At 37.3% G+C, this 19,460-nt stretch overlaps 1 protein-coding gene across 2 annotated transcripts in view; it reads left to right on the top strand.

The window, feature by feature from the left end:
* TMTC2 (transmembrane O-mannosyltransferase targeting cadherins 2) overlaps window positions 1-19,460 on the top strand; it is a 388,282-nt gene that overhangs the window by 172,112 nt on the left and 196,710 nt on the right. For both annotated transcript variants that reach the window (XM_046646810.1, XM_046646811.1), the window contains exon 3: window positions 13,519-14,347. In XM_046646810.1, coding sequence (XP_046502766.1) covers window positions 13,519-14,347 — 829 coding nt within the window. The remainder of the gene's footprint in view (window positions 1-13,518; window positions 14,348-19,460) is intronic.

The following is a 19,460-nucleotide window of genomic DNA, read 5'->3' as shown; positions in this document are numbered from 1 at the left end:
GGAACAAATCAAATGGTCCGCCCCACAAAGATTTGCAAGTTGAGTTGTTTTTTCTGTAATAGATTCTAGTAACCAAAACTCCCTTTACTACTCTGATGTACTTGAAAATTTGGCACGGTCGTACATTTATGCTGCTTTCTTTTAGGCAGGAGTGACGGGGAGGATAGGTGATGACCCCTTGTGCTTGCTCAGTAAACCCAGAATGTTCTGCTCAGCTGATCGTGTGAGGATTCCAGTCCTGTCTGATTCTGCTCTGAATGACTAATAATTATAATGCCTAAGTAACATGCCACAGGGTTGTCTGGGAATTTCTGAATAGTTGTAATCACCAAGTATTGAAAGAAGAATTATAAAATTGATGGATGTTTTCCCAAGTGAAAATTCTCTTTCAAAAACTCTAATTACTCTGCCTCAGTTTCCCAATCAAAAAACCCAAATGTTATTTTATAAATCAGTGTGGCATTTTGAGAATAAAGGCAAAATCTACGAGAAACAGATAGATAAAGGGCTACATTTTTATCTGTGAGAAAAAGTAATCATTTGTCGATTTTGACATGGAATATACTCTTTATGTTTAGCAGAAGACAAGTATAGTTATAGTGTGGGAGCATAGTTCCATTTATGAACACTAAGTGTTGAAATTATGCTTATTAATGAACACCTACCTATAAGGTATGTATATTAAGTTTTATTTGTATATATAAAATGTTCTTTTTCTTATTGGTGTCTTTTGTATCTTCAAAGGCAAACTTCCCACACTCATTAAATAGCTGTCTATTATGATATCTTTGAGAGAAGACGGCCGTATCTTGGCCTCCCCACTGAGTGAAGTCTCATTATAATTTGTCTCTTTATGTTTCCAAAATGCTGGGCTCACATGCTTAACTCATTAATGAGACTGGAACGCATCTCATAATGGCTGGTTTGTCGCACTAAAGCCACACAGAGTTAAAAGAATGTTGCAGTTTAATCCATTGGCGCAGGAAATGCATTTGCAATGCAGTTGCCCACTTGAGGAGAGATCGATGGAAAAGAGTTCCTTTTCCGAATTCAATTAATTTTGAGCTCTTTTATTTCAATTTCTCCCCCTTTGAGGTGTATTCTTAAAGTACAGGGAAAGGAGTTTAATAAAAACCAAAAGTGTTTTGATACTCAAAGAGAGGTGTCTTCTTTTGTTTAAAGCATTTTTTGTTTCTTAGGTCACAAAGGATATTTTCTTCACATATTTTCTTCATAAAGCCTGGATTGTTTCGTGGCTAACCTGATTTGACCATAGCGGGCTGCCTGGTGGGAAGTGTTAAACCTCTTATTTTAAGCTAAACAAGATTACTCTGAAGGCTGGCATTCAGGGGCTTGCTTTTTAGTGTAATGGGTTAGGGGCTGTGCGCACCCCTTGCAGTTCCAGTAATTGAACTCTTTGGGTACTTCAGTTTCTAATAGTTAGCTCTAGAAGGAGCTTGCCATGGGTACGCAAGAAATTGCTAACGGCTTGATTTCCCCATGTTAGCTTAATGAGGAAGAATGGATCACCATGCCAACAAAAACACCATAGCAATGGGTTTAGAAGCATCTTTCCTTGATACTTGCTTCTCATTTGGGGGTTTATAGTGTTCTATACATTCTATAGAGTGTCAGACAAAAACCAAACAGGATTTGAAATCAATATGTCATCTCTCAGACAATATATATATATAAACAATTGTGCTCATTTAACCTGAATTTTACTTCTTTCTATTGTTCTATCTTTTTAGATTAATTTTGAAGGCACTTAAAATGTTGATATGCACTTATGTTGATGTTAATTTTCAGTTGTTAATATTTCTTTGCTTGCAGCTTTCAGATGTTGACCTATCAAAGCCCATCTATTTAATGTCATTTGGTTTCTAAAACTTTTATTCTAGTAACAACCATTCTTTAAATGGATTTTGTTTTTTAGAACAGTTTTAGGTATATAGAAAAATTGAGTAGACAGAGATCCCAGGTATATCACACCCAGTGCCACCTATTATTGACATCTTACATTAGTGTAGTATATATGTTACAATTAATTAACCAGTGCTGAGGCATTATTATTAACTAAAGTCCACAGTTTACTCAGTTTTCCTTCATTTTACATAATATCCTTTTTCTGTTCCAGGATGCCATCTAGGATAGCACATTCCATTTATTGTCGTGTCTCCTTTGGCTCCTCTTGATTGTGACAGATTCTCAGACTTTGCTTTTGATGACTTTGACAGTTCCGAGGATTCCTAGTCAGATATTTGTAAAATGTTCTCCATTGGAATTTACCTGTCGTTTTTCTCTTGATTAGACTGGGTTTATGGGTTTTGAGAGGAAGAACACAGGTAAACGGACATTTTCATCACACGATATCAAGGGACTAAGGAAGGGTCTGTGCTTCAGCATGACTTATCACTGTCCGGGCTGACCTTGATCACTGGCTGACATAGTGTTCCTCAGGTTTCTCCACTGTGGAGGTACTCCTGCCTGCTTCCTTCCTTTCCGTATGTGCTTTTTGGAGGGAAGTCACTACGCACGACCAACGTTTATACAGTGGTGGGGAATTATGCTCCCCCTCCTTGAGGGTAGAGTAGATACATAAATTATTTGGAATTCTTCTGCAAGGGAGATTTGTCTCTTCTCCCTCCTTTATTTATTTATTATATCATTTATTTATCAGTATGGACCCATGGATATCTATTTTATACTTTGGGGTTATAATCCAATACTGCTTATTTTCTTGCTCAAATTTTTGCAGCTTTGGCCATTGGGAGTTATTTAAGCAGCCTCCTGTGTCCCTTTGACACTTCGACATGATATCCTCATCTGCTCGCACGTGTGTGTGTGTGTGTTGCACTTTCTCCCTTTCTGGCACTACAAGATGCTCCATGCCATCTTGTATGTTTCCAGCTCCAGTCCTAAAATCAGTCTGCTTCTCCAAGGAACCCTGGTTCTTTTTATTGGAAAGTAGTACTAGAAACTGAGAAGTGGACACTAGGTAACATCATTTAAGGAATAAAAAATCCACAAACTTTTAAGCAAAATTAAGAAGAATCTCAAGTATGACTAAATGAAAGAATAGATGGTCATCTTAGGTTTCTTCTCTTTGCATTACATTTTTTTAATATTCTAAATTTCCATTTTTACCAATATTAGTATCATATGTATGAATAACGATTATGAGATATTTCAAATAGGTTAATATTTGTGATTGTAATTGAAATGAAAAAGAAGCTGTTGTTTGTGGTGACCTTTTACTACCAAAATAACCCAAATATGTTTGATTTTAAACTTTAGATAAATATCATGTGTCATTCATTATATCGGATAGTACATGAAATATGCTTTGATACTCTTTGGATTGTTTATATAACCGTACTCTCCTTTGATGAAAACCTTATTTGTAAAGTATAATCTGGTCTAAAAAAAAATCTGTTTTCATCAGTGAATTTCAATCTATAACTGATTTATTAAGCTGTTAGACGTTTATCTGGATATATATGAGTGCTTTCTAATGAATGTTTGAACTCAGTGGAAAGTATTATGGTGTTTTGTAGAGTCAGCTTGAATGAATGAAAGAATTCCTTATAATTTAAAGTGCTGGATATCTCACTAGCATACTTTTTTATGCCCTTAATCTTTAAATTCTTTCCTTAGGAAGACTGAATATGCCCATCCATTGAACCTCTTTATATCTTTTGAAATGCCAAACATTAAAATTCTTTTATCTTGTCTGTTAATTGATATGGAAAAAAGTTTCTGATTCTATACAGAGGGTAATTATTAATAAGGAAACTCACCTTCCCTTTGAAGGGAAACAGAACTACCTTGACAATTTGATTATGGCAAAATTTTGGTTAATCACATGAATATATTCTAGAAACAAATCCTAATTATACTTTTAGCCATGCATTCCTTCTTGTCACATATTCAGAAAAATATGCTTTTATATTCGATTTTGGGGTGAGTCTCCAATGATAACTTTTAGAAAGAGGGGCAGCTAGGAGGAATCCTACATTATTGATATGAGGAAAGCTTAGACTTCAGTGATGAATGGTGGGGACAAAATAGAGGATGCTAGATTTGATGTTCTATCTGGATAGACTTTTCTCTCAGTTATTCTTATAGCATTCAGATACTGATTTTTATCTACTTTCTTATTACAACTCTACTGTCATTGCCAAGGGTTTAATTTGGAATTAAATGAGCCTTGTGCTTAAGTAATTTATTTTCATTAGTTTGCCAAAAAGTGAGTCTCATGATGGTTTTAATACTCTAAGGCAGAATGTTTACATTTTTCTTTCATTGAGTCTAAAATACTCCTTTTCAGTTTCCTTTATGTCCTACAAAATCTGAGATCAGAAGACAATATTGGAGCTGCCATCGTGAATGACAGTTTTCCTTGAATACAGAGACGGGAGCTATTACAGTTGATTTTGCTCTTCTCGTATGTTATTTCTTTAGTCAAAGACTCTCACAGAAGAACATAATTCACTGCAGGGTTTCTATAAAGGCATCACCACTAATTAATATGGCAGGGTCTTCTCATCAGCTTTGCTTTCACATTTCGGGTGATGTGTGGGAAATATTTTCATATTTTATGATAAATTTCACATTATTTGCTTATTAAGCTACAACTACATGCTTTTACTCCAATAGTGTGTCCAAAGACTAAAGATAAAATTGTCAACCATGAGCTTTCTATTCTTAGCTGATTTCCTATATGTGACCATTCGAGAAAAACCCCTCTAAAATCTTGTAATTAGAAATATATAGTTTTTATTTTTTCAATAAAATGGAGATTGGAGCTGATTTCCATTTTTATGTTAAAGAAGAACTTTTAAAAAGGTGAACATATTTGAACTTTTAGATAAATTAGAGTTTCATAAAGCAGATTTATATAATTTTGTAAATAAATAGTGAATGAAAACATGAAGGAACACTGTCTATTCAATAATTGACATGAAATGTGTCGGATAAAAAATTTTAGGGTGCAATAATTTTCCTATTTCTAATTCTGCTTTTGGAAGGAAGTTGTAGTCAGGAAAGTGTTTCTCTCGAACATAAGTCATTGCTTTCAAATGTGCTTTGCATGGAGAGAGGGAGACGGGCAGAAAATGTTGTGATATAGAACTGACTAGGCCCAGTTTCTGTGTATGATGACAACCAAGTTATTTTTAAATGGCCTTGGAGTTGTGCAATATTGTTTAATTTATGAGCCTTCATGGGATATTGGGTGTGAGAATTTATCATAACGGGATTTAAAATGTGTGAGATAATGACTTATGGTTTGAAGGTCAGAATTAGTTTAAGAATCATTTATTTGAATGCCTACAAATATCAAGCTCTCTATTAATCTCTGAGGATTCAAAGATGTCAGTTATTATATTCCAGAGAGTGCTTTTAGGTAATGTTATCTTAATTTTGTATCCCAACTGGTATGCATTGTGTTTTTATCTGATTTTCTTGTGAAATTAAGAGATTCTCTACCAAAATTAAGGCAAGAACCACAAAACAATTGTAGGTAGGTTGAATTGGGGCATGGAAAAGTATTTTTTAATGTTGAGAAACAATGATTATTAAAAAATAGCTACAGTAAATACTAAATATAGAAAAGTATAGGAAGAATCAGATACGTGCCCACAACCAGAATTTAGATTTGTTAACATTATTTGTATATTTGTTTCAAAAATTTTTTTTAACTCAAGAAAGCTAAGTTTAGTCATATGAGATTGTCAAACCTTTTAGTTTTTTCCAATAAACTTTTTGGGGCTGTGAATAAATAGCAACCATTCAAAAAATTGGAATTTTCTCCAATTCTCTTTTTTTACTTAGATTAATTTGAAATATATTCTTTTCACTTTAATTTTCATTTTGATTATCAAATGAGATCCAGCATCTTTTCAAGTATTTGTTGGTGTCTTTTCTCTGAATTTCCTGTCTATACTTTTAAATCTATTTTTTTCTGTCGGGTTATTTACCTTTTGTGATTCATATTTAGGAGACTAATTCATTTTCTGGGAACAAATCCTCTGTCTTCTCTGTATTGCAACAAGCCTTGCATATTTCAATCCTGAATTCTACTTATTACAAAGATCTCAATTCCTTTATAGCCTGACCTTCCTGACACTCGTTTATTATACTAAGAATTCAATTTGTCCCAGAGCCTGGGAGAAAGCGTTATTTATGTTTCATTATGGTTTATTCATTTAGAATGAAGAAAATATGCCTTAAAACTTTGTGGAATGAAAGCCAGAGTCCAACAGTATTTTTAATATCAGTACTAAGAATTAGACTTGTCTAAATATGTGGTGATTCTCAACCTCAGCTGCATTAGCAGCTTCTATGGAGATTTTAGTCAGACTAGGGCATTGATATTTTTTTAACGCTCGCAATTGATATTGATGGTCTTTTAGGTCTGAAAACTATCATTTAAGGCTCTATGATTCTTCTCCTCCCCAAATGTTTTTCTAGACAAAATAGAATATGCAGATCTCCGAGAGCACAGGCTCTCTTGCCTCTCACAGGTCTATCTCCAGGGCATAGGAGAGGAGTACCTGCCACATACAGCAGCCTTAATGATATGTGGAATGAACTGATCATGTTTTTGTTATTAAATTGCAATCTTTTTTTTTTTTTTTGAGGAAGATTAGCCCTGAGCTAACTGCTGCCAGTCCTCCTCTTTTTTGCTGAGGAAGCCTGGCCCTGAGCTAACATCCGTGCCCATCTTCCTCTACTTTATATGTGGGACGCCTACTACAGCATGGTGTGCCAAGTGGTGCCATGTCTGCACTCGGGTTCCAAACCGGTGAACCCCAGGCCGCCGAGAAGCGGAACATGCGAACTTAACTGTTGGGCCACCGGTCTGGCCCCTACAATCATTTTCTAATGCTCCCAGTCAAAGGTTATCCTCAGATCATGTTTACGTTTCCCAAATTTTGAAGTTGCATCTTCTATGTGTGGATTTTTACTAGTTTTAATTTTCAGGTTTGTGGTGGTAACTCATCAGAACCCTCATGCCTTATCTCGGAAATACTTTTGTTGAATCAAGTTGATACACCAAGCCAAAAACAAAGAAATGCTGAGGCTAATTGTGTGGTCACTTGGCTCCTAGTTGTAGCTCAGTAAAAATGTCTTTCTTTTTTTGGGGGAGGGGGAAGATTAGCCCTGAGCTAACATCTGCTGCCAATCCTCTTTTTGCTGAGGAAGGCTGGCCCTGAGCTAACATCCGTGCCCATCTTCCTCTACTTTATATGTGGGATGCCTACCACAGCATGGCTTGTCATGTGGTGCCATGTCTGCAGCTGGGATCTGAACCGGCGAACCCCAGGCCGCCAAAACAGAACGTGTGCACTTAACCGCTGCACCACCGGGGTGGCCCCAAATTTCTTAATTTGATTTAATCCATAAATCAGAGCATAGAATAAAACGTTTTCCATGCTTTCTTTTCTTTCACCTTATTTTTAAGGCCATCCCTACAGGAACCGTGAATGAGGTTAGAAGAGAGGTTTGGTTTTACCAGAATCCCATTTTTATGGGTGTTAATTTTTAAGAAAATTTTATGAGATGGCATTAAAGAGACTTGGAAGTTGCCATTTCAAACTTAGACTGATACTTCAAAAGTGATAGCCAATCACAAGGCCTTAGAAATTCTTCCACTTTAAGCATTTTAACGTCAATTTCCTTTTACCTATTAGTTGATTTTCCTTTTAATAGTGTCACTTATTTAGCCCTTACGACTTTACCATTGTTAGAATGAATGTGTGAGAGCTTCTCACTTCGGAACTTCCTTAGTGTCTCTCTCTTTTTTTTTTTATTGAAGTATAGTTAACATACAATATTATGTGAGTTTCAGGCGTACAACATAGCGATTCGACATTTGTGTGCATTACAAAATGATCACTATGGTAAGTCTAGTAACCATCCGTCCCCTTGCAAAGTTATTACAGTACTATTGACTATATTCCCTATGCTGTACATTGCATCTCTGTGACTTATTTCTTTTATAATTTTTATAAGTTTGTGCTTCTTAATCCTCATCACCTCTTTTGCCCTTCTTCCTACCTCCCTCCCCTCTAATGACCACCAGTTTCTTCTTTGTATCTATGAGCTTGTCTTTGTTTTGTTTTGTGTGTTCATTTGTTTTGTTTTGTAGATTCCATATATATGTGAAAACATACAGTATTTATCTGTCTCTGTATGAGTTACTTTACTTAGCATAATACCCTCAACATCTATCCATGTTGTCACAAATGGCAAGATTTCATTCTTCATGGCTGAGTAATACTCCATTGTGTGTGTGTGTGTGTGTGTGTGTGTGTGTGTGTGTATATGCCACTTCTTCTTTATTCATTCATCTATCGATGGACACTTTGGTTGCTTCCATATCTTGGCTACTGTAAATAACGCTGCAGTGAACATAGGGGTGCATATATCTTTTTGAATTAGTATTTTCATTTTCTTTGGATGAATACCCAGAAGTGGAATTGCTGGATCATATGGTGGTTCTATTTTTAATTTTTTGAGTAATCTCCATACAGTTGTCCGTACTGGCTGCACCAATTTACATTCCCACCAACACTGTTCACTTTTCTCTGCTTTGCCAACACTTGCTACTTGTTGTCTTTTTGATAATAGCCCTTATGGCAGGTCTGAGGTGATATCTCATTGTGGTTTTGATTTGCATTTCCCTGATGATTAGTGATGCTGAGCCTCTTTTCCTGTGTCTCTTGCCATCTGTATGTCTTCTTTGGAAAAATGTCTATTTAGTTCCTCTGCCCATTTTATAATTGGATTGGTTTTTTTTTGGATATTGAATTTTATGAGTTCTGTATATATTTTGGATATTAGCCACTTATCAGCTATATCATTTGCAAATATCTTCTCCCAATTGTTAGGTTGTCTTTTTGTTTTGTTGATCGTTTCCTTCGCTATGCAAAAGCTTTTTAGTTTGATGTAGTCACATTTTTACTTTCGTTGCCATTGCCTGAGGAGAGAGATCCAAGAAAATATTGCTAAGACCAATGTCAAAGACCTGACTGCCTTTGTTTGTGTCTGAACTTTAGTATCTCTTGATCTTAGTTATGTCAGTTGTTTAAAAGGGAAACTGTATGTGACAATGTTTTAAAATGTAAAATACATCATAAAGTAATGCTAGCATTTTATTACTACTTACGTTTTTTCATTTTTGTCATTTTCTCAGTGTTTAGTCTCTTACATAATATTTATCATTGAACAGTTTTCATTACTCACATCTTTATTTTGTAGTTTATTGTATTTAAATATTCTTCCAGCATAATAAAAACTAGAGTTGCTTTTATCACATCTTCAAATCTTAATGTTTTATTTTGGTAATAATTTATTAACATTTAATAGATTAAAGATGTTTTTATTAAAACTTAATGAATAAGGTAGTTTTGCCTTATGACATTTCTATCTTTAGTAGTAAAATGGAATTACATAATTATTAAGGCTCACTTCTGGAGTTTCATGACCAGCAAAGAAATCCGATATTTCCTTCCCCGTGCAGTTCTCTTACTTCTTTGCCTCTCTTTCTGCCTGGGTACAGCTGTTGTTGTAATGCCTTCTTCCTCTCCTCCTCTCCACTCGCTCCCACCAGAAGATAGTTGTAATAGAATGGCTTAGTTACACTTAGTACACTTAGATACAAAATGTACTTTTGGTATAAACTCAAAATTAAATTGTTTTTCAAGATCAGTCTTCTCTATCCGTGAGATCTTGTCTCATTCATCTTTGCCAAATGCTATGTTTCTTTCTTGTGTAATCTAAGACTACTCAATTACGTGATTGATTCATCAAGTTATTGCAACTTTTAACATATGGTTTTGTGTTAGGTTTTTTTTCTAAAATCAAGAAATTTTAGGACTATTGTTGAGTAGAATTTCAGAAGGGTGAAAGAAAGGTTTGCGAAAGTTATTTTTAGATGATAATGAGGCTTTTGACCATTTCATTTTGCCAGGACAGACCTGAAAGTTGAAGACTGGTGATGGCTGATATGTTACTCCTCCTATGGTTAAAATCCCCTACAGCATTACATGAATTAATTTTGAGCAAAAGTCTGCCACATGTTTTAAAACACTGGGGCAGTTAATTCTGTGAATTTAGCATTGTGTGATCTGATGTTAATGAACAATCCTACCTCTTAAAATTGTCCATAATTTTCCTATTTGCTGCTTTTCATTTTCCTTATTCTGAATTTTTAACTTCCCACCTCCTTTTCCTTTACTTCTTTTATACTCAGAATTACCCCTCTTTAGATATTTAAAATGTTTTTCAAAATAATTTTGAAATGAAAAGTGGATATATCACCAAAAAAACCCCTCAATGAGTTACAAACTTCTTGTTTTGTAGAGAAAAAAACTTCCAAGTTCTTAGAGTAAGGTCCCATTAATGATTTTGAAAGTTGGGAATAACACAATCTGTGTTACAAAGGGCCGGCTCACCAGTTAGGAGGAGACCATTGTGGTAATCCAGGTGTTGGCATTTTGGACTAGAGTGATGATAGAAGAGATGGAGAGAAATGGACCAATTTGGGATATGTTTTGAAGTGAAAGTGAGAGGACTTGGTAAGGGATGGACTGTGGAGGGAAGGAGAGAGGCTGTGAAGAAGAAACTGATTACATAGTGTTACCGTCTGTGAGGTGGTGATGATTGGAGGAGAAGCCATTTCGTTTCTGGAGGATAAGAAGTCACATTCTATTTTGTGCATTTTTGAGTGTGAGATACTTAAGTGAATATGCCCAACAGGCAATTGAATAAATGACTATGGATGTGAAGGAACGTTATGGTGTGGTTAGTAACATATATTAATAATTTTAAAAATCATGAACCTTCTTGAGATCATTAGATCCAGAGTAGAGAGAGAGCTGATGGTCCATGACCAGTGGCTTCCAGCAATTAGGGGAGGAGTGACTGAGACAGTCTGAGGAGGCAGTTTAGTATAGAATACACAGAGTCTGTTTTAATAGAAGTTGTACGTGCTGAACATATATTGTTCTTTGCGGGGTTTTTATTGAGATATAATTGACATTAAACATTGTATTAGTTTTAGATGTGCAGCATGATTTGATATGTGTATATAGTGCAAAATGATTACCACAATAAGTTTAGTTAACATCCATCACCACAAATGGTTGCGAAAAATTTTGTCTTTTTCTTGTGATGACAACTTTTAAGATCTGCTCTCTTAGCAACTTTCAAATATGCAATACAGTGTTGTTAACTATGGTCACTGTGCTATACTTTACATCCCCAGGGCATATTTACCTTAGAACTGGAAGCTTATACCTTTTGACCACTTTCACTCCTTCAACCATTTCACCCCCCCCGCCTCTGGCAACCACCAATTTGTTCTCTGTATCTATGGTTTTTTTGTGTGTTTGTTTTTTTAAGATTCCACCTATAAGTGAATCACACAGTATTTAACTTTCTCTGTCATACTTATTTCACTTAGCATAACACCCTCAAGATTGATACATGTTGTTGCAAATGGCAGGATTTCCTGATTTTTTATGGCTGAATAATATTCCATTGTGTGTGTGTGTATGTGTGTGTGTTAACAGATAGATAGATAGCACATTTTCTTTATCCATTCATGTGTTGATGGACACTTAGGTCATTTCCATGTCTTGCCTATTGTAAATAATACTTCAATGAACATGGGGGTGAAGAGATCTTTTTAAGATAGTGATTTTGTTTTCTTTGTATAAATACCCAGAAGTGGAATTGCTGGATCATACTGTAGTTCTATTTGTAATTTTCTAAGTAAACTCCACACTGCTTTTCATAGCAGCTGCACCAATTTACATTCCCACTAATAGTGCAAAAGCGTTTCCTTTTTTCCCACATCCTCACCAACACTTGTTATTTCTTGTCTTTTTGATAATAGCCATCCTCCTGGTGTGAGGTAAGATCTCATTATGATTTTGATTTGCATTTCCCTAATAGTTAGTGGTGTTTGCACCTTTTCATGTACCTGTTGGCCATTTGGATGTCTTCCCTGGAAAAATGTCTCTTCAGCTCCTCTGTCCACTTTTTAATCAGATTGTTTGTTGCTTTTTTTTCCTATTGAGTTGTATGAGTTTTTTTATATATTTTGGATATTAACTTGCTATCAGATATGTGATTTGCAAATATTTTCTCTCATTCAATATGTTGCCTTTTCTAGTTTTTTTTTTAAGATTTTATTTTTCCTTTTTCTCCCCAAAGCCCCCCAGTACATATTTGTATATTTTAGTTGTGGGTCCTTCTAGTTGTGGCATGTAGGATGCCACCTCAGCATGGCCTGATGAGTGGTGCCATGTCTGCGCCCAGGATCCAAACCAGCGAAACCCTGGGCTGCCGAAGCAGAACACGTGAACTTCACCACTCGGCCACGGGGCCAGCCCCTGTCTTTTCTTTTTGTTCATGATTTCCTTTGCTTTGTAAAAGCTTTTCAGTTTGATGTAGTTCTGCTTGTTTATTTTTGCTTTTTTTGCCTTTTGTGGATTGTTTTTTAAATTAAACATTTGGCATACCCATTGTACGGTTTCAGGCACCATTTTGAAAGTCATTGAGTAAGACAGTCCTATACAATTTCAGAAGGTGTGCGGTAAGAGATTATGAATCGTTAAAGATGGGATATAGTGTCCATCCTTCCCCCTCCCTCACTTCCTCTTCAGGACTTAGATTGTTTCAGGTCGATAAATTCTTACTCAAGTTGAAGGAGTTTGCCACAAAATTCTCATTAACTGTAATGCCCTTTGGCCTTCCTCTCACAATTTTCTGTCTTTCTCTTGAAATAAGTAAGTCCATTATTAAAGTCATTTTATTTTTAAAAAGTTGTCATCAACATGAAAAATTTGGGACTCATGAGGAGTGTTGTTAGAGTTTTGATGTCACTGGTGTCAGTGACAACATGGTGTTGCAGATGAAAACCTGGTTTATAATTCTGCAAGTAGATTCAAGACAATGAGAAATGGGGACTGGCATAGACTTAGTTAAATGCTATTTTTCCTTTGAGTCAAGCAGAATCCTGTCATACTCCATATTTTTTGGCATGGCTTCTCTTTGTTTAACCAGGAATCTAAACTATAAAATGAAAGAATACAGTCTAATATATATACACACACACACTATGTCCCATGCAGAGTGCTAACTACTACTTTTACACTGTAGTCTCATTTTAACCTGATACCAGTTCTGGGAGGGAAATATATTCAGCCCATTTTATAGAGGTCAAGCAATTGAAGCTTTGGTTATTGGTATTTTAGAGAGGAAGAAGAAAAGATACTCATCAAAAGTTATATACCAAGTAGGATTCCACAGTCAATTTTTTCAGGTTAAAATTTCCCTAAGCATGTTTAAAAGGAGATGGAAATGAAGTCATGTATTTGAGCCCTATTGCTATGTTTTAAACTCTCCCTTTAAAAATTTTTTTCTTCTCTAAATGTGAAGTGAACTGTTCCCATGCTGTATTGATGCTAATCGTAATTACTTTCCCTTCTCTTTTGGTTTCAGAGGAAGAACTTGTCTCTTTTTCTCAGCATTAGTTTGTTAACTTTCTGGGGGACTTCCCTTTTGGGTGCCCGTTTATACTGGATGGGAAACAAACCACCAAGCTTTTCCAACTCTGACAACCCAGCTGCTGATTCGGATAGCCTCTTGGCTCGCACGCTCACCTTCTTCTACTTGCCAACCAAGAACCTCTGGCTGTTGCTATGCCCAGATACCCTCAGTTTTGATTGGTCAATGGATGCCGTGCCTCTGCTCAAAACAGTTTGTGATTGGAGGAACCTGCACACTGTGGCCTTCTATATTGGACTCCTCTTCCTTGCCTACTATGGTTTGAAGAGCCCAAGCGTAGAAAGAGAATGCAGCGAGAAATTTGTAACAAATGGCAAGCAGAATGCGAATGGACATAGCTGCCATTCAGATGTGGAGTACCGAAACTCAGAGATTAAGCCCAGCTTTGCATCCAAAGTGGAAAATGGCATTAAAAATAATGCATCACAGAGAATACAACTTCCTTCTACTGAGAACATTGTTGTTCTGTCTTTATCGTTGTTAATAATACCCTTTGTTCCTGCCACAAACCTGTTTTTCTATGTCGGCTTTGTAATTGCAGAGCGAGTATTATATATTCCTAGTATGGGCTTCTGCCTCCTCATTACAGTGGGTGCCAGAGCCCTATACGTCAAAGTCCAAAAGCGGTTTCTCAAAAGCTTGATTTTTTATGCTACAGCTACATTAATTGTTTTCTATGGACTCAAGACTGCAATCAGGAATGGAGACTGGCAGAATGAGGAAATGCTGTATAGATCAGGGATAAAAGTAAACCCAGCTAAAGGTAATATTTTATTTTCTGCTTTTGCCTGGACAGTTTACTCTTTCTGCCTCTTTCTATCTTTGCTTCTTGCCTTAAACACAGTATTAAGGAGGAAGAGGTCTTTTTATGCAATGTCCATATCTTTCTTTCTTTTTATTTATTTTGTTTTTATTTATTTATTTATTTATTTATGTTTTGAGGAAGATTAGCCCTGAGCTAACATCTGCTGCCAATCCTCCTCTTTTTGCTGAGGAAGACTGGCCCTGAGCTAACATCCATGCCCATCTTCCTCCGCTTTATATGTGGGACGCCTGCCACAGGGCTTGACATGCAGTGCCATGTCCGCACCCGGCATTTGAACCAGCGAACCCCGGGCCGCCAAAGCGGAACATGTGAACTTAACTGCTGCGCCACCAGGCCAGCCTCTCTTTTTATTTTTTTAAGAGGTGAGCCTTACACTTATTTAGAGACACAACTAACATTCCATATTTGGAATAGGGAAGTATTTTTCTATGTTCCTGACTACATTTGTCCAGGGGAATTAGACCTCCTGTTGTCTAAAAATATTGATTATCATAAGAATTTAGAAAAATGCTTGGTTTCCGCATTTTAAACTTCTGATATGGACATCATCTTTTTCATCATGTAATAAAAGTCAGGTTATCCCACTTAAGTATTCTATAGCTCTTCTGTTTTCCAAGCACTGCCTGAGGAAATACCATGAGACTTACACTGACATCTTTAAAATATTTGGAAGTAAGGCTATGTCTGAATCTTGGAACTGTGTCTCTAGGTGTCAGTGTGGGTGCATGCCGGTGTGAGACACCCTTAGCTCTGCAGAGCCTAAATAATCTGAGTGTTGCCAAGCAGTTAGCACATTCTTATTTAAGAGTTCGTGAGTCCCTTAGGGAAATAAACGTCTCACTCTACAGTGAGAAGATTGATCATACTTTTCGTGATTGTTTTTGGTTTAGAAAATTATTTTAGCAAATCTCAGAATCTATAGCCAGAGTAGAAAGTTGTCTCCTTTAAAGCATAAATGGTCAAAAGCTGTTACAGTGATTTCTCTGGGTTAGGCAATGAAATGGTGGTGGAAGCTAGAGGGCAATTGAATGAAAACAAGGTACATTTTAAGTGCAGAAATATATCATAGTAAATGGTGCCAAATAGTCTTGTTCTTCATAAGCCATCTTTTAGTTATTTATCTTTTAAATTATCGTTGCTTGCATGGCATTTGAACTGGGCTTTTCCTATTTTTTCTCTACAATTCTGTATCAGTATTCAAATAATGAAAGTGTAAAACTGTTCCAAATGTATGGAGTGGCCTGCTGATACAAATCAGAATAGACATGCAAAGATCTAGACATCCCAGAAGCAATTCTGGCATCCTTATCTGATTACCAGTTAAGTCAAGAGTTCAGTGAGCAGCTACACATTTCTTTAAGCCAAGGAACTAATTGTTGATATTTATAATGCTTAATAGATTACAAGGATTTTAATGCGAGTAGAAACATTAAAATTAGCTACTGCATAGCATAGAATTCCTCAACTCTCATGGAGAAATCTTTACTATGTGACTTTTGTAGGTAGTGAATGCTGCACAGTTTATTGAAAGCCAGAACACAAATCTGGCTGTAAAAATTGTTGAAATCAGTTCTCACAGAATGCTTTTCAGCTAGTTTTTCTTCACTGGTAGATATGAGTATATAAAACAAGGTTATGTTGCCAGGTTATTTTCCTGTCGTTTAAAACAGATACATGGTAAGGAATTAAAAGAAAAAATGCAGCATATTAATTTCATCACAGGGTTGTTCTGAGGATTTATTAAATTTATTGGTTAAATTTCAGGTTAAACTACTGTAACAAAGAACCAAGATACCAGTGGCTTAAATAAGATAGAGCTTTATTCTTTCATGCGACAGCCTAAGTATGTGCAGCCCAGAGCTGATAAGATGGCGCCATGGGTTTTCAAGATCTGTGCTCCTTCTCTTTTGTTCCCTTGCCATCTTAGTAGTGTCACCCTGTCCATGTGGTCCAAGATGGCTCATTATCACATCAGCACTTCAGCTACAGGAAGACAAAGAGAAAGGGCAAGTGGTGGGTGTTCCCATTTTCTTTAAGAACATATCACAGAAATTGCACACACCGTGTCGGCTCACAGACTATTGGCCACACCTAGCTGCAAGGAAGGCTGGGAAATGTTGTCTTTATTCTGGAAAGCCAAGTACCCAGCCAAATTTTATTACTCTTGAAGAAGGGGAGGGCAGACTCTCAGATGCTAGAGTATAGGTAGCAGTCTCTGTTCCAGAGTAGGTGAAAGCATTTTATAAACTCCTAGATATTTTCCAGCTTTAGCTACTATACTGTTGACAGTTATGATTCTGATTTTGATTGTTATTTTGGTGACATGGTGAAAATGCTTGATCAATTCTTCATGCATCCATTCCCTCAGTAAAACTAGTTATTAAGCATTTCCTTGATTTTTGATATGTTTCTTTTATCGAAACTGAAGTGGGTTCCCTCATGGAGAGTTAAATCAGACTCTTCACCAGAAGTAGTTGTCTCACAAATTAAGGTATATTTGCAGCAAATAGGAGACCATGAGGAATCATTTCCAGAGTCATGGTGTCCCCAGACAAGGAGAAGCAGGGACATTTATTTCAGATGGGGGATGAATATTCAAAAGGGAGCCGTGGGTATTTGCTCGCACAGGCTCAGTTGGAAAACATGCTTCCACATACACTGCAGGTTGAGGTAATGAGGCCTAAGCTCCTCCTGGAGCGATCTTAGCATTAAAAAGAAGGCAAAGGTCATGTCACTCATGTGGTGAGTCTTGGTCTAGTTCAGGTGGGTGATTGTTGCCTCTCCTTAACATAACAAAGGGCAAAAACCAATTTGGGACAACAGTGAAAAGCTTCCAAACCCACTCTTGAATTCCTTGGGGCAACTAGTCTGTGACATTTCCATGTCTCCTTCCCAGTATTTAAGAAGTGCTATAGTATTTAGGTATTCCAGATTTTATTAGTTGAATGGATACATGACTGACCAGTATTATAAGTCCTCCGAGACATGAAAAATTGAATTCCTGGACCCCTCATCATCACCCGCACCCCAGCCAATGCTTTACTTATAGCCTTTACATCTCAGTTGATGGCAACTCTGTCTTCCCAGCAGCTCTGACTAACTCTTTGGAGTCATCCATACCTCTTCTTTTTCTTTCACATCCTACATGCATTTCATCAGCAGATCTTCTCTGCTCTGTCTTCAAAAATATATCCAGAACTCCAACACTTTTTACCACCTCTACTGCTGCCACCACGACCCAAGCCACCATCATCGTTCATCGGATTATATTACTAAACGCCCCTTACTTGATCTCCCTGCTCTTCTTTTCTTGCCTTTTGGCATACCTTGTAATGTTGTGTTGAAAGTCAGACCTGATGTATCAGGTACTAGGCACTAAGATGAATAGGCTTAGTGTAGGTTTAATGTTAATCTGTCTAGGAATGGACTAGGTTTAATGTTTGCTGTTACTGTAGGTACCAGAGGCTTCCTGTATGCCTGTGTCCTTGTTCTGGCCTCCCCATGTTGTCTTTGGGATCCTATGAGCACGCAGAGTCTGTTTTGTATCTCCTTCCGCTGTGATCCACTGTTATTATCCCAGAGCCTTGTTGGTGTGTTGGTAAAATGTGGGGGAGGGGAAGTGGTCTATTATTTTCTGATTAAATCCTAGTGTCTCTGGGCTGTGACCTTCTTGAGTGTTTCTTAGCTTCCCCTACCTCCCCTTCCAGGTCAGACAGGAAGGCTAGAGGGGGCTGGAGGGAGAGGAATGCCCGTTCCCCACAGCTCTGGGACAAGGCTTTGCTAAGGTAGTTCTCCTGGCGAGTAGACCTTTGTTATGGAGAAGGATCAAGGCCTATTTCAAAAGGATTATTTTTCCCTTCCTTCTGCAAAGCCAGCAAGGCATCTTTCTTAGCTCTTCACTGTGAGAAACTTGTGGGGTCCCTGGAGGCAAAACCCACAAAGGGTTAGAGGCCATCAGGACTTTCTCACCCTTAATTAAGCTAGTCCACATTCAGCCTCCAGGAGCTCCTCACAATTGCCAGGTAATTGTCCCCATCAGTTTCAGTCTCCACAGCTTCTGCTCCAGCTAATCCAATCTCTGCTGTGACTCGGGATCTGCCTGTCTCTCCAGGTGATGTTTTGCCCTGCAACCTCAGTTCACTGATGGTTCCAAGAGAAGTCATTGATTTTTCAGTTTGTTTAGCTTTTTCTTGTAAGAATGGCAGTGACAACTTCCAAGCTCTTTACATGTCTGTGCTGTACGTCTGCTTTCATTTTTACATCCTTAGAGTCTACATTTAACTGGCAGCTCTAATGACCCTTTGGAAGCACAGGCCAGAGGATGGCATTCACTGCCCCTGGTCCTCCTCCACTGGCTCCCATTTCTCTCAAAGTCAGAGCACGCAGTCACGGCCTCCACTCTGTGCTTCTACCAGCCTTCCCTTCACTTACTCCGCTCCAGGCCTCCTGCCCCCTTTGACGGGTCTCCTCTATGCCATGTAAGCTCCTGCCTCAGAGCTTTTGCTCTCATCCTTGCTTCTTTGTGGAGTGTATTTCCCGGGATATTCTCACCTCCGTCTCCCTCACCTCCTTCAGGTCTTTGGTCAAATGTTGCCGTATCTTTTAGGTGCTTTATGAAAAATTGGCTACCCTTTAAAAAATTGCAGCTACCTCTCTGCTTTATCCAGCATTCTCGATCCTCTTTCCATGCTTTGTTTTTCTCATAACACTTACTATTCGACATACTGTATTTTCATGTTTATGTGTTTGTTGTCTGAATGTGTTATCAGCATACACTAGAATATATGACACAAGCAGGCAGGGATTTTTGCCCTTTTTAATGCCATATATGTGGCAACTAGGACAATGTCTGGTAGAGAGAAGGCATTCAGTAATGAATACATTGAGTAGTAAATGTTAAAGCTATAATTCTTCTCCTTAGAGAGTTTATAGTCTGTTGAGATAAGATATATATGTATTAAAGAAGGCAAAAGTGTGAAAAACATTATGCTGCTGATATACCAGGTACCGAGGCATGCTTATATTATAGGAAGAGGGATTGAATTGGGAG

The sequence above is a fragment of the Equus quagga genome, chromosome 19 (genome assembly GCF_021613505.1).
Source record: "Equus quagga isolate Etosha38 chromosome 19, UCLA_HA_Equagga_1.0, whole genome shotgun sequence".
Taxonomy (NCBI): Eukaryota; Metazoa; Chordata; class Mammalia; order Perissodactyla; family Equidae; genus Equus; species Equus quagga.
The sequence above is the reverse complement of the archived record's forward strand: the minus strand, read 5'-3'. Positions and strand labels throughout refer to the sequence as shown.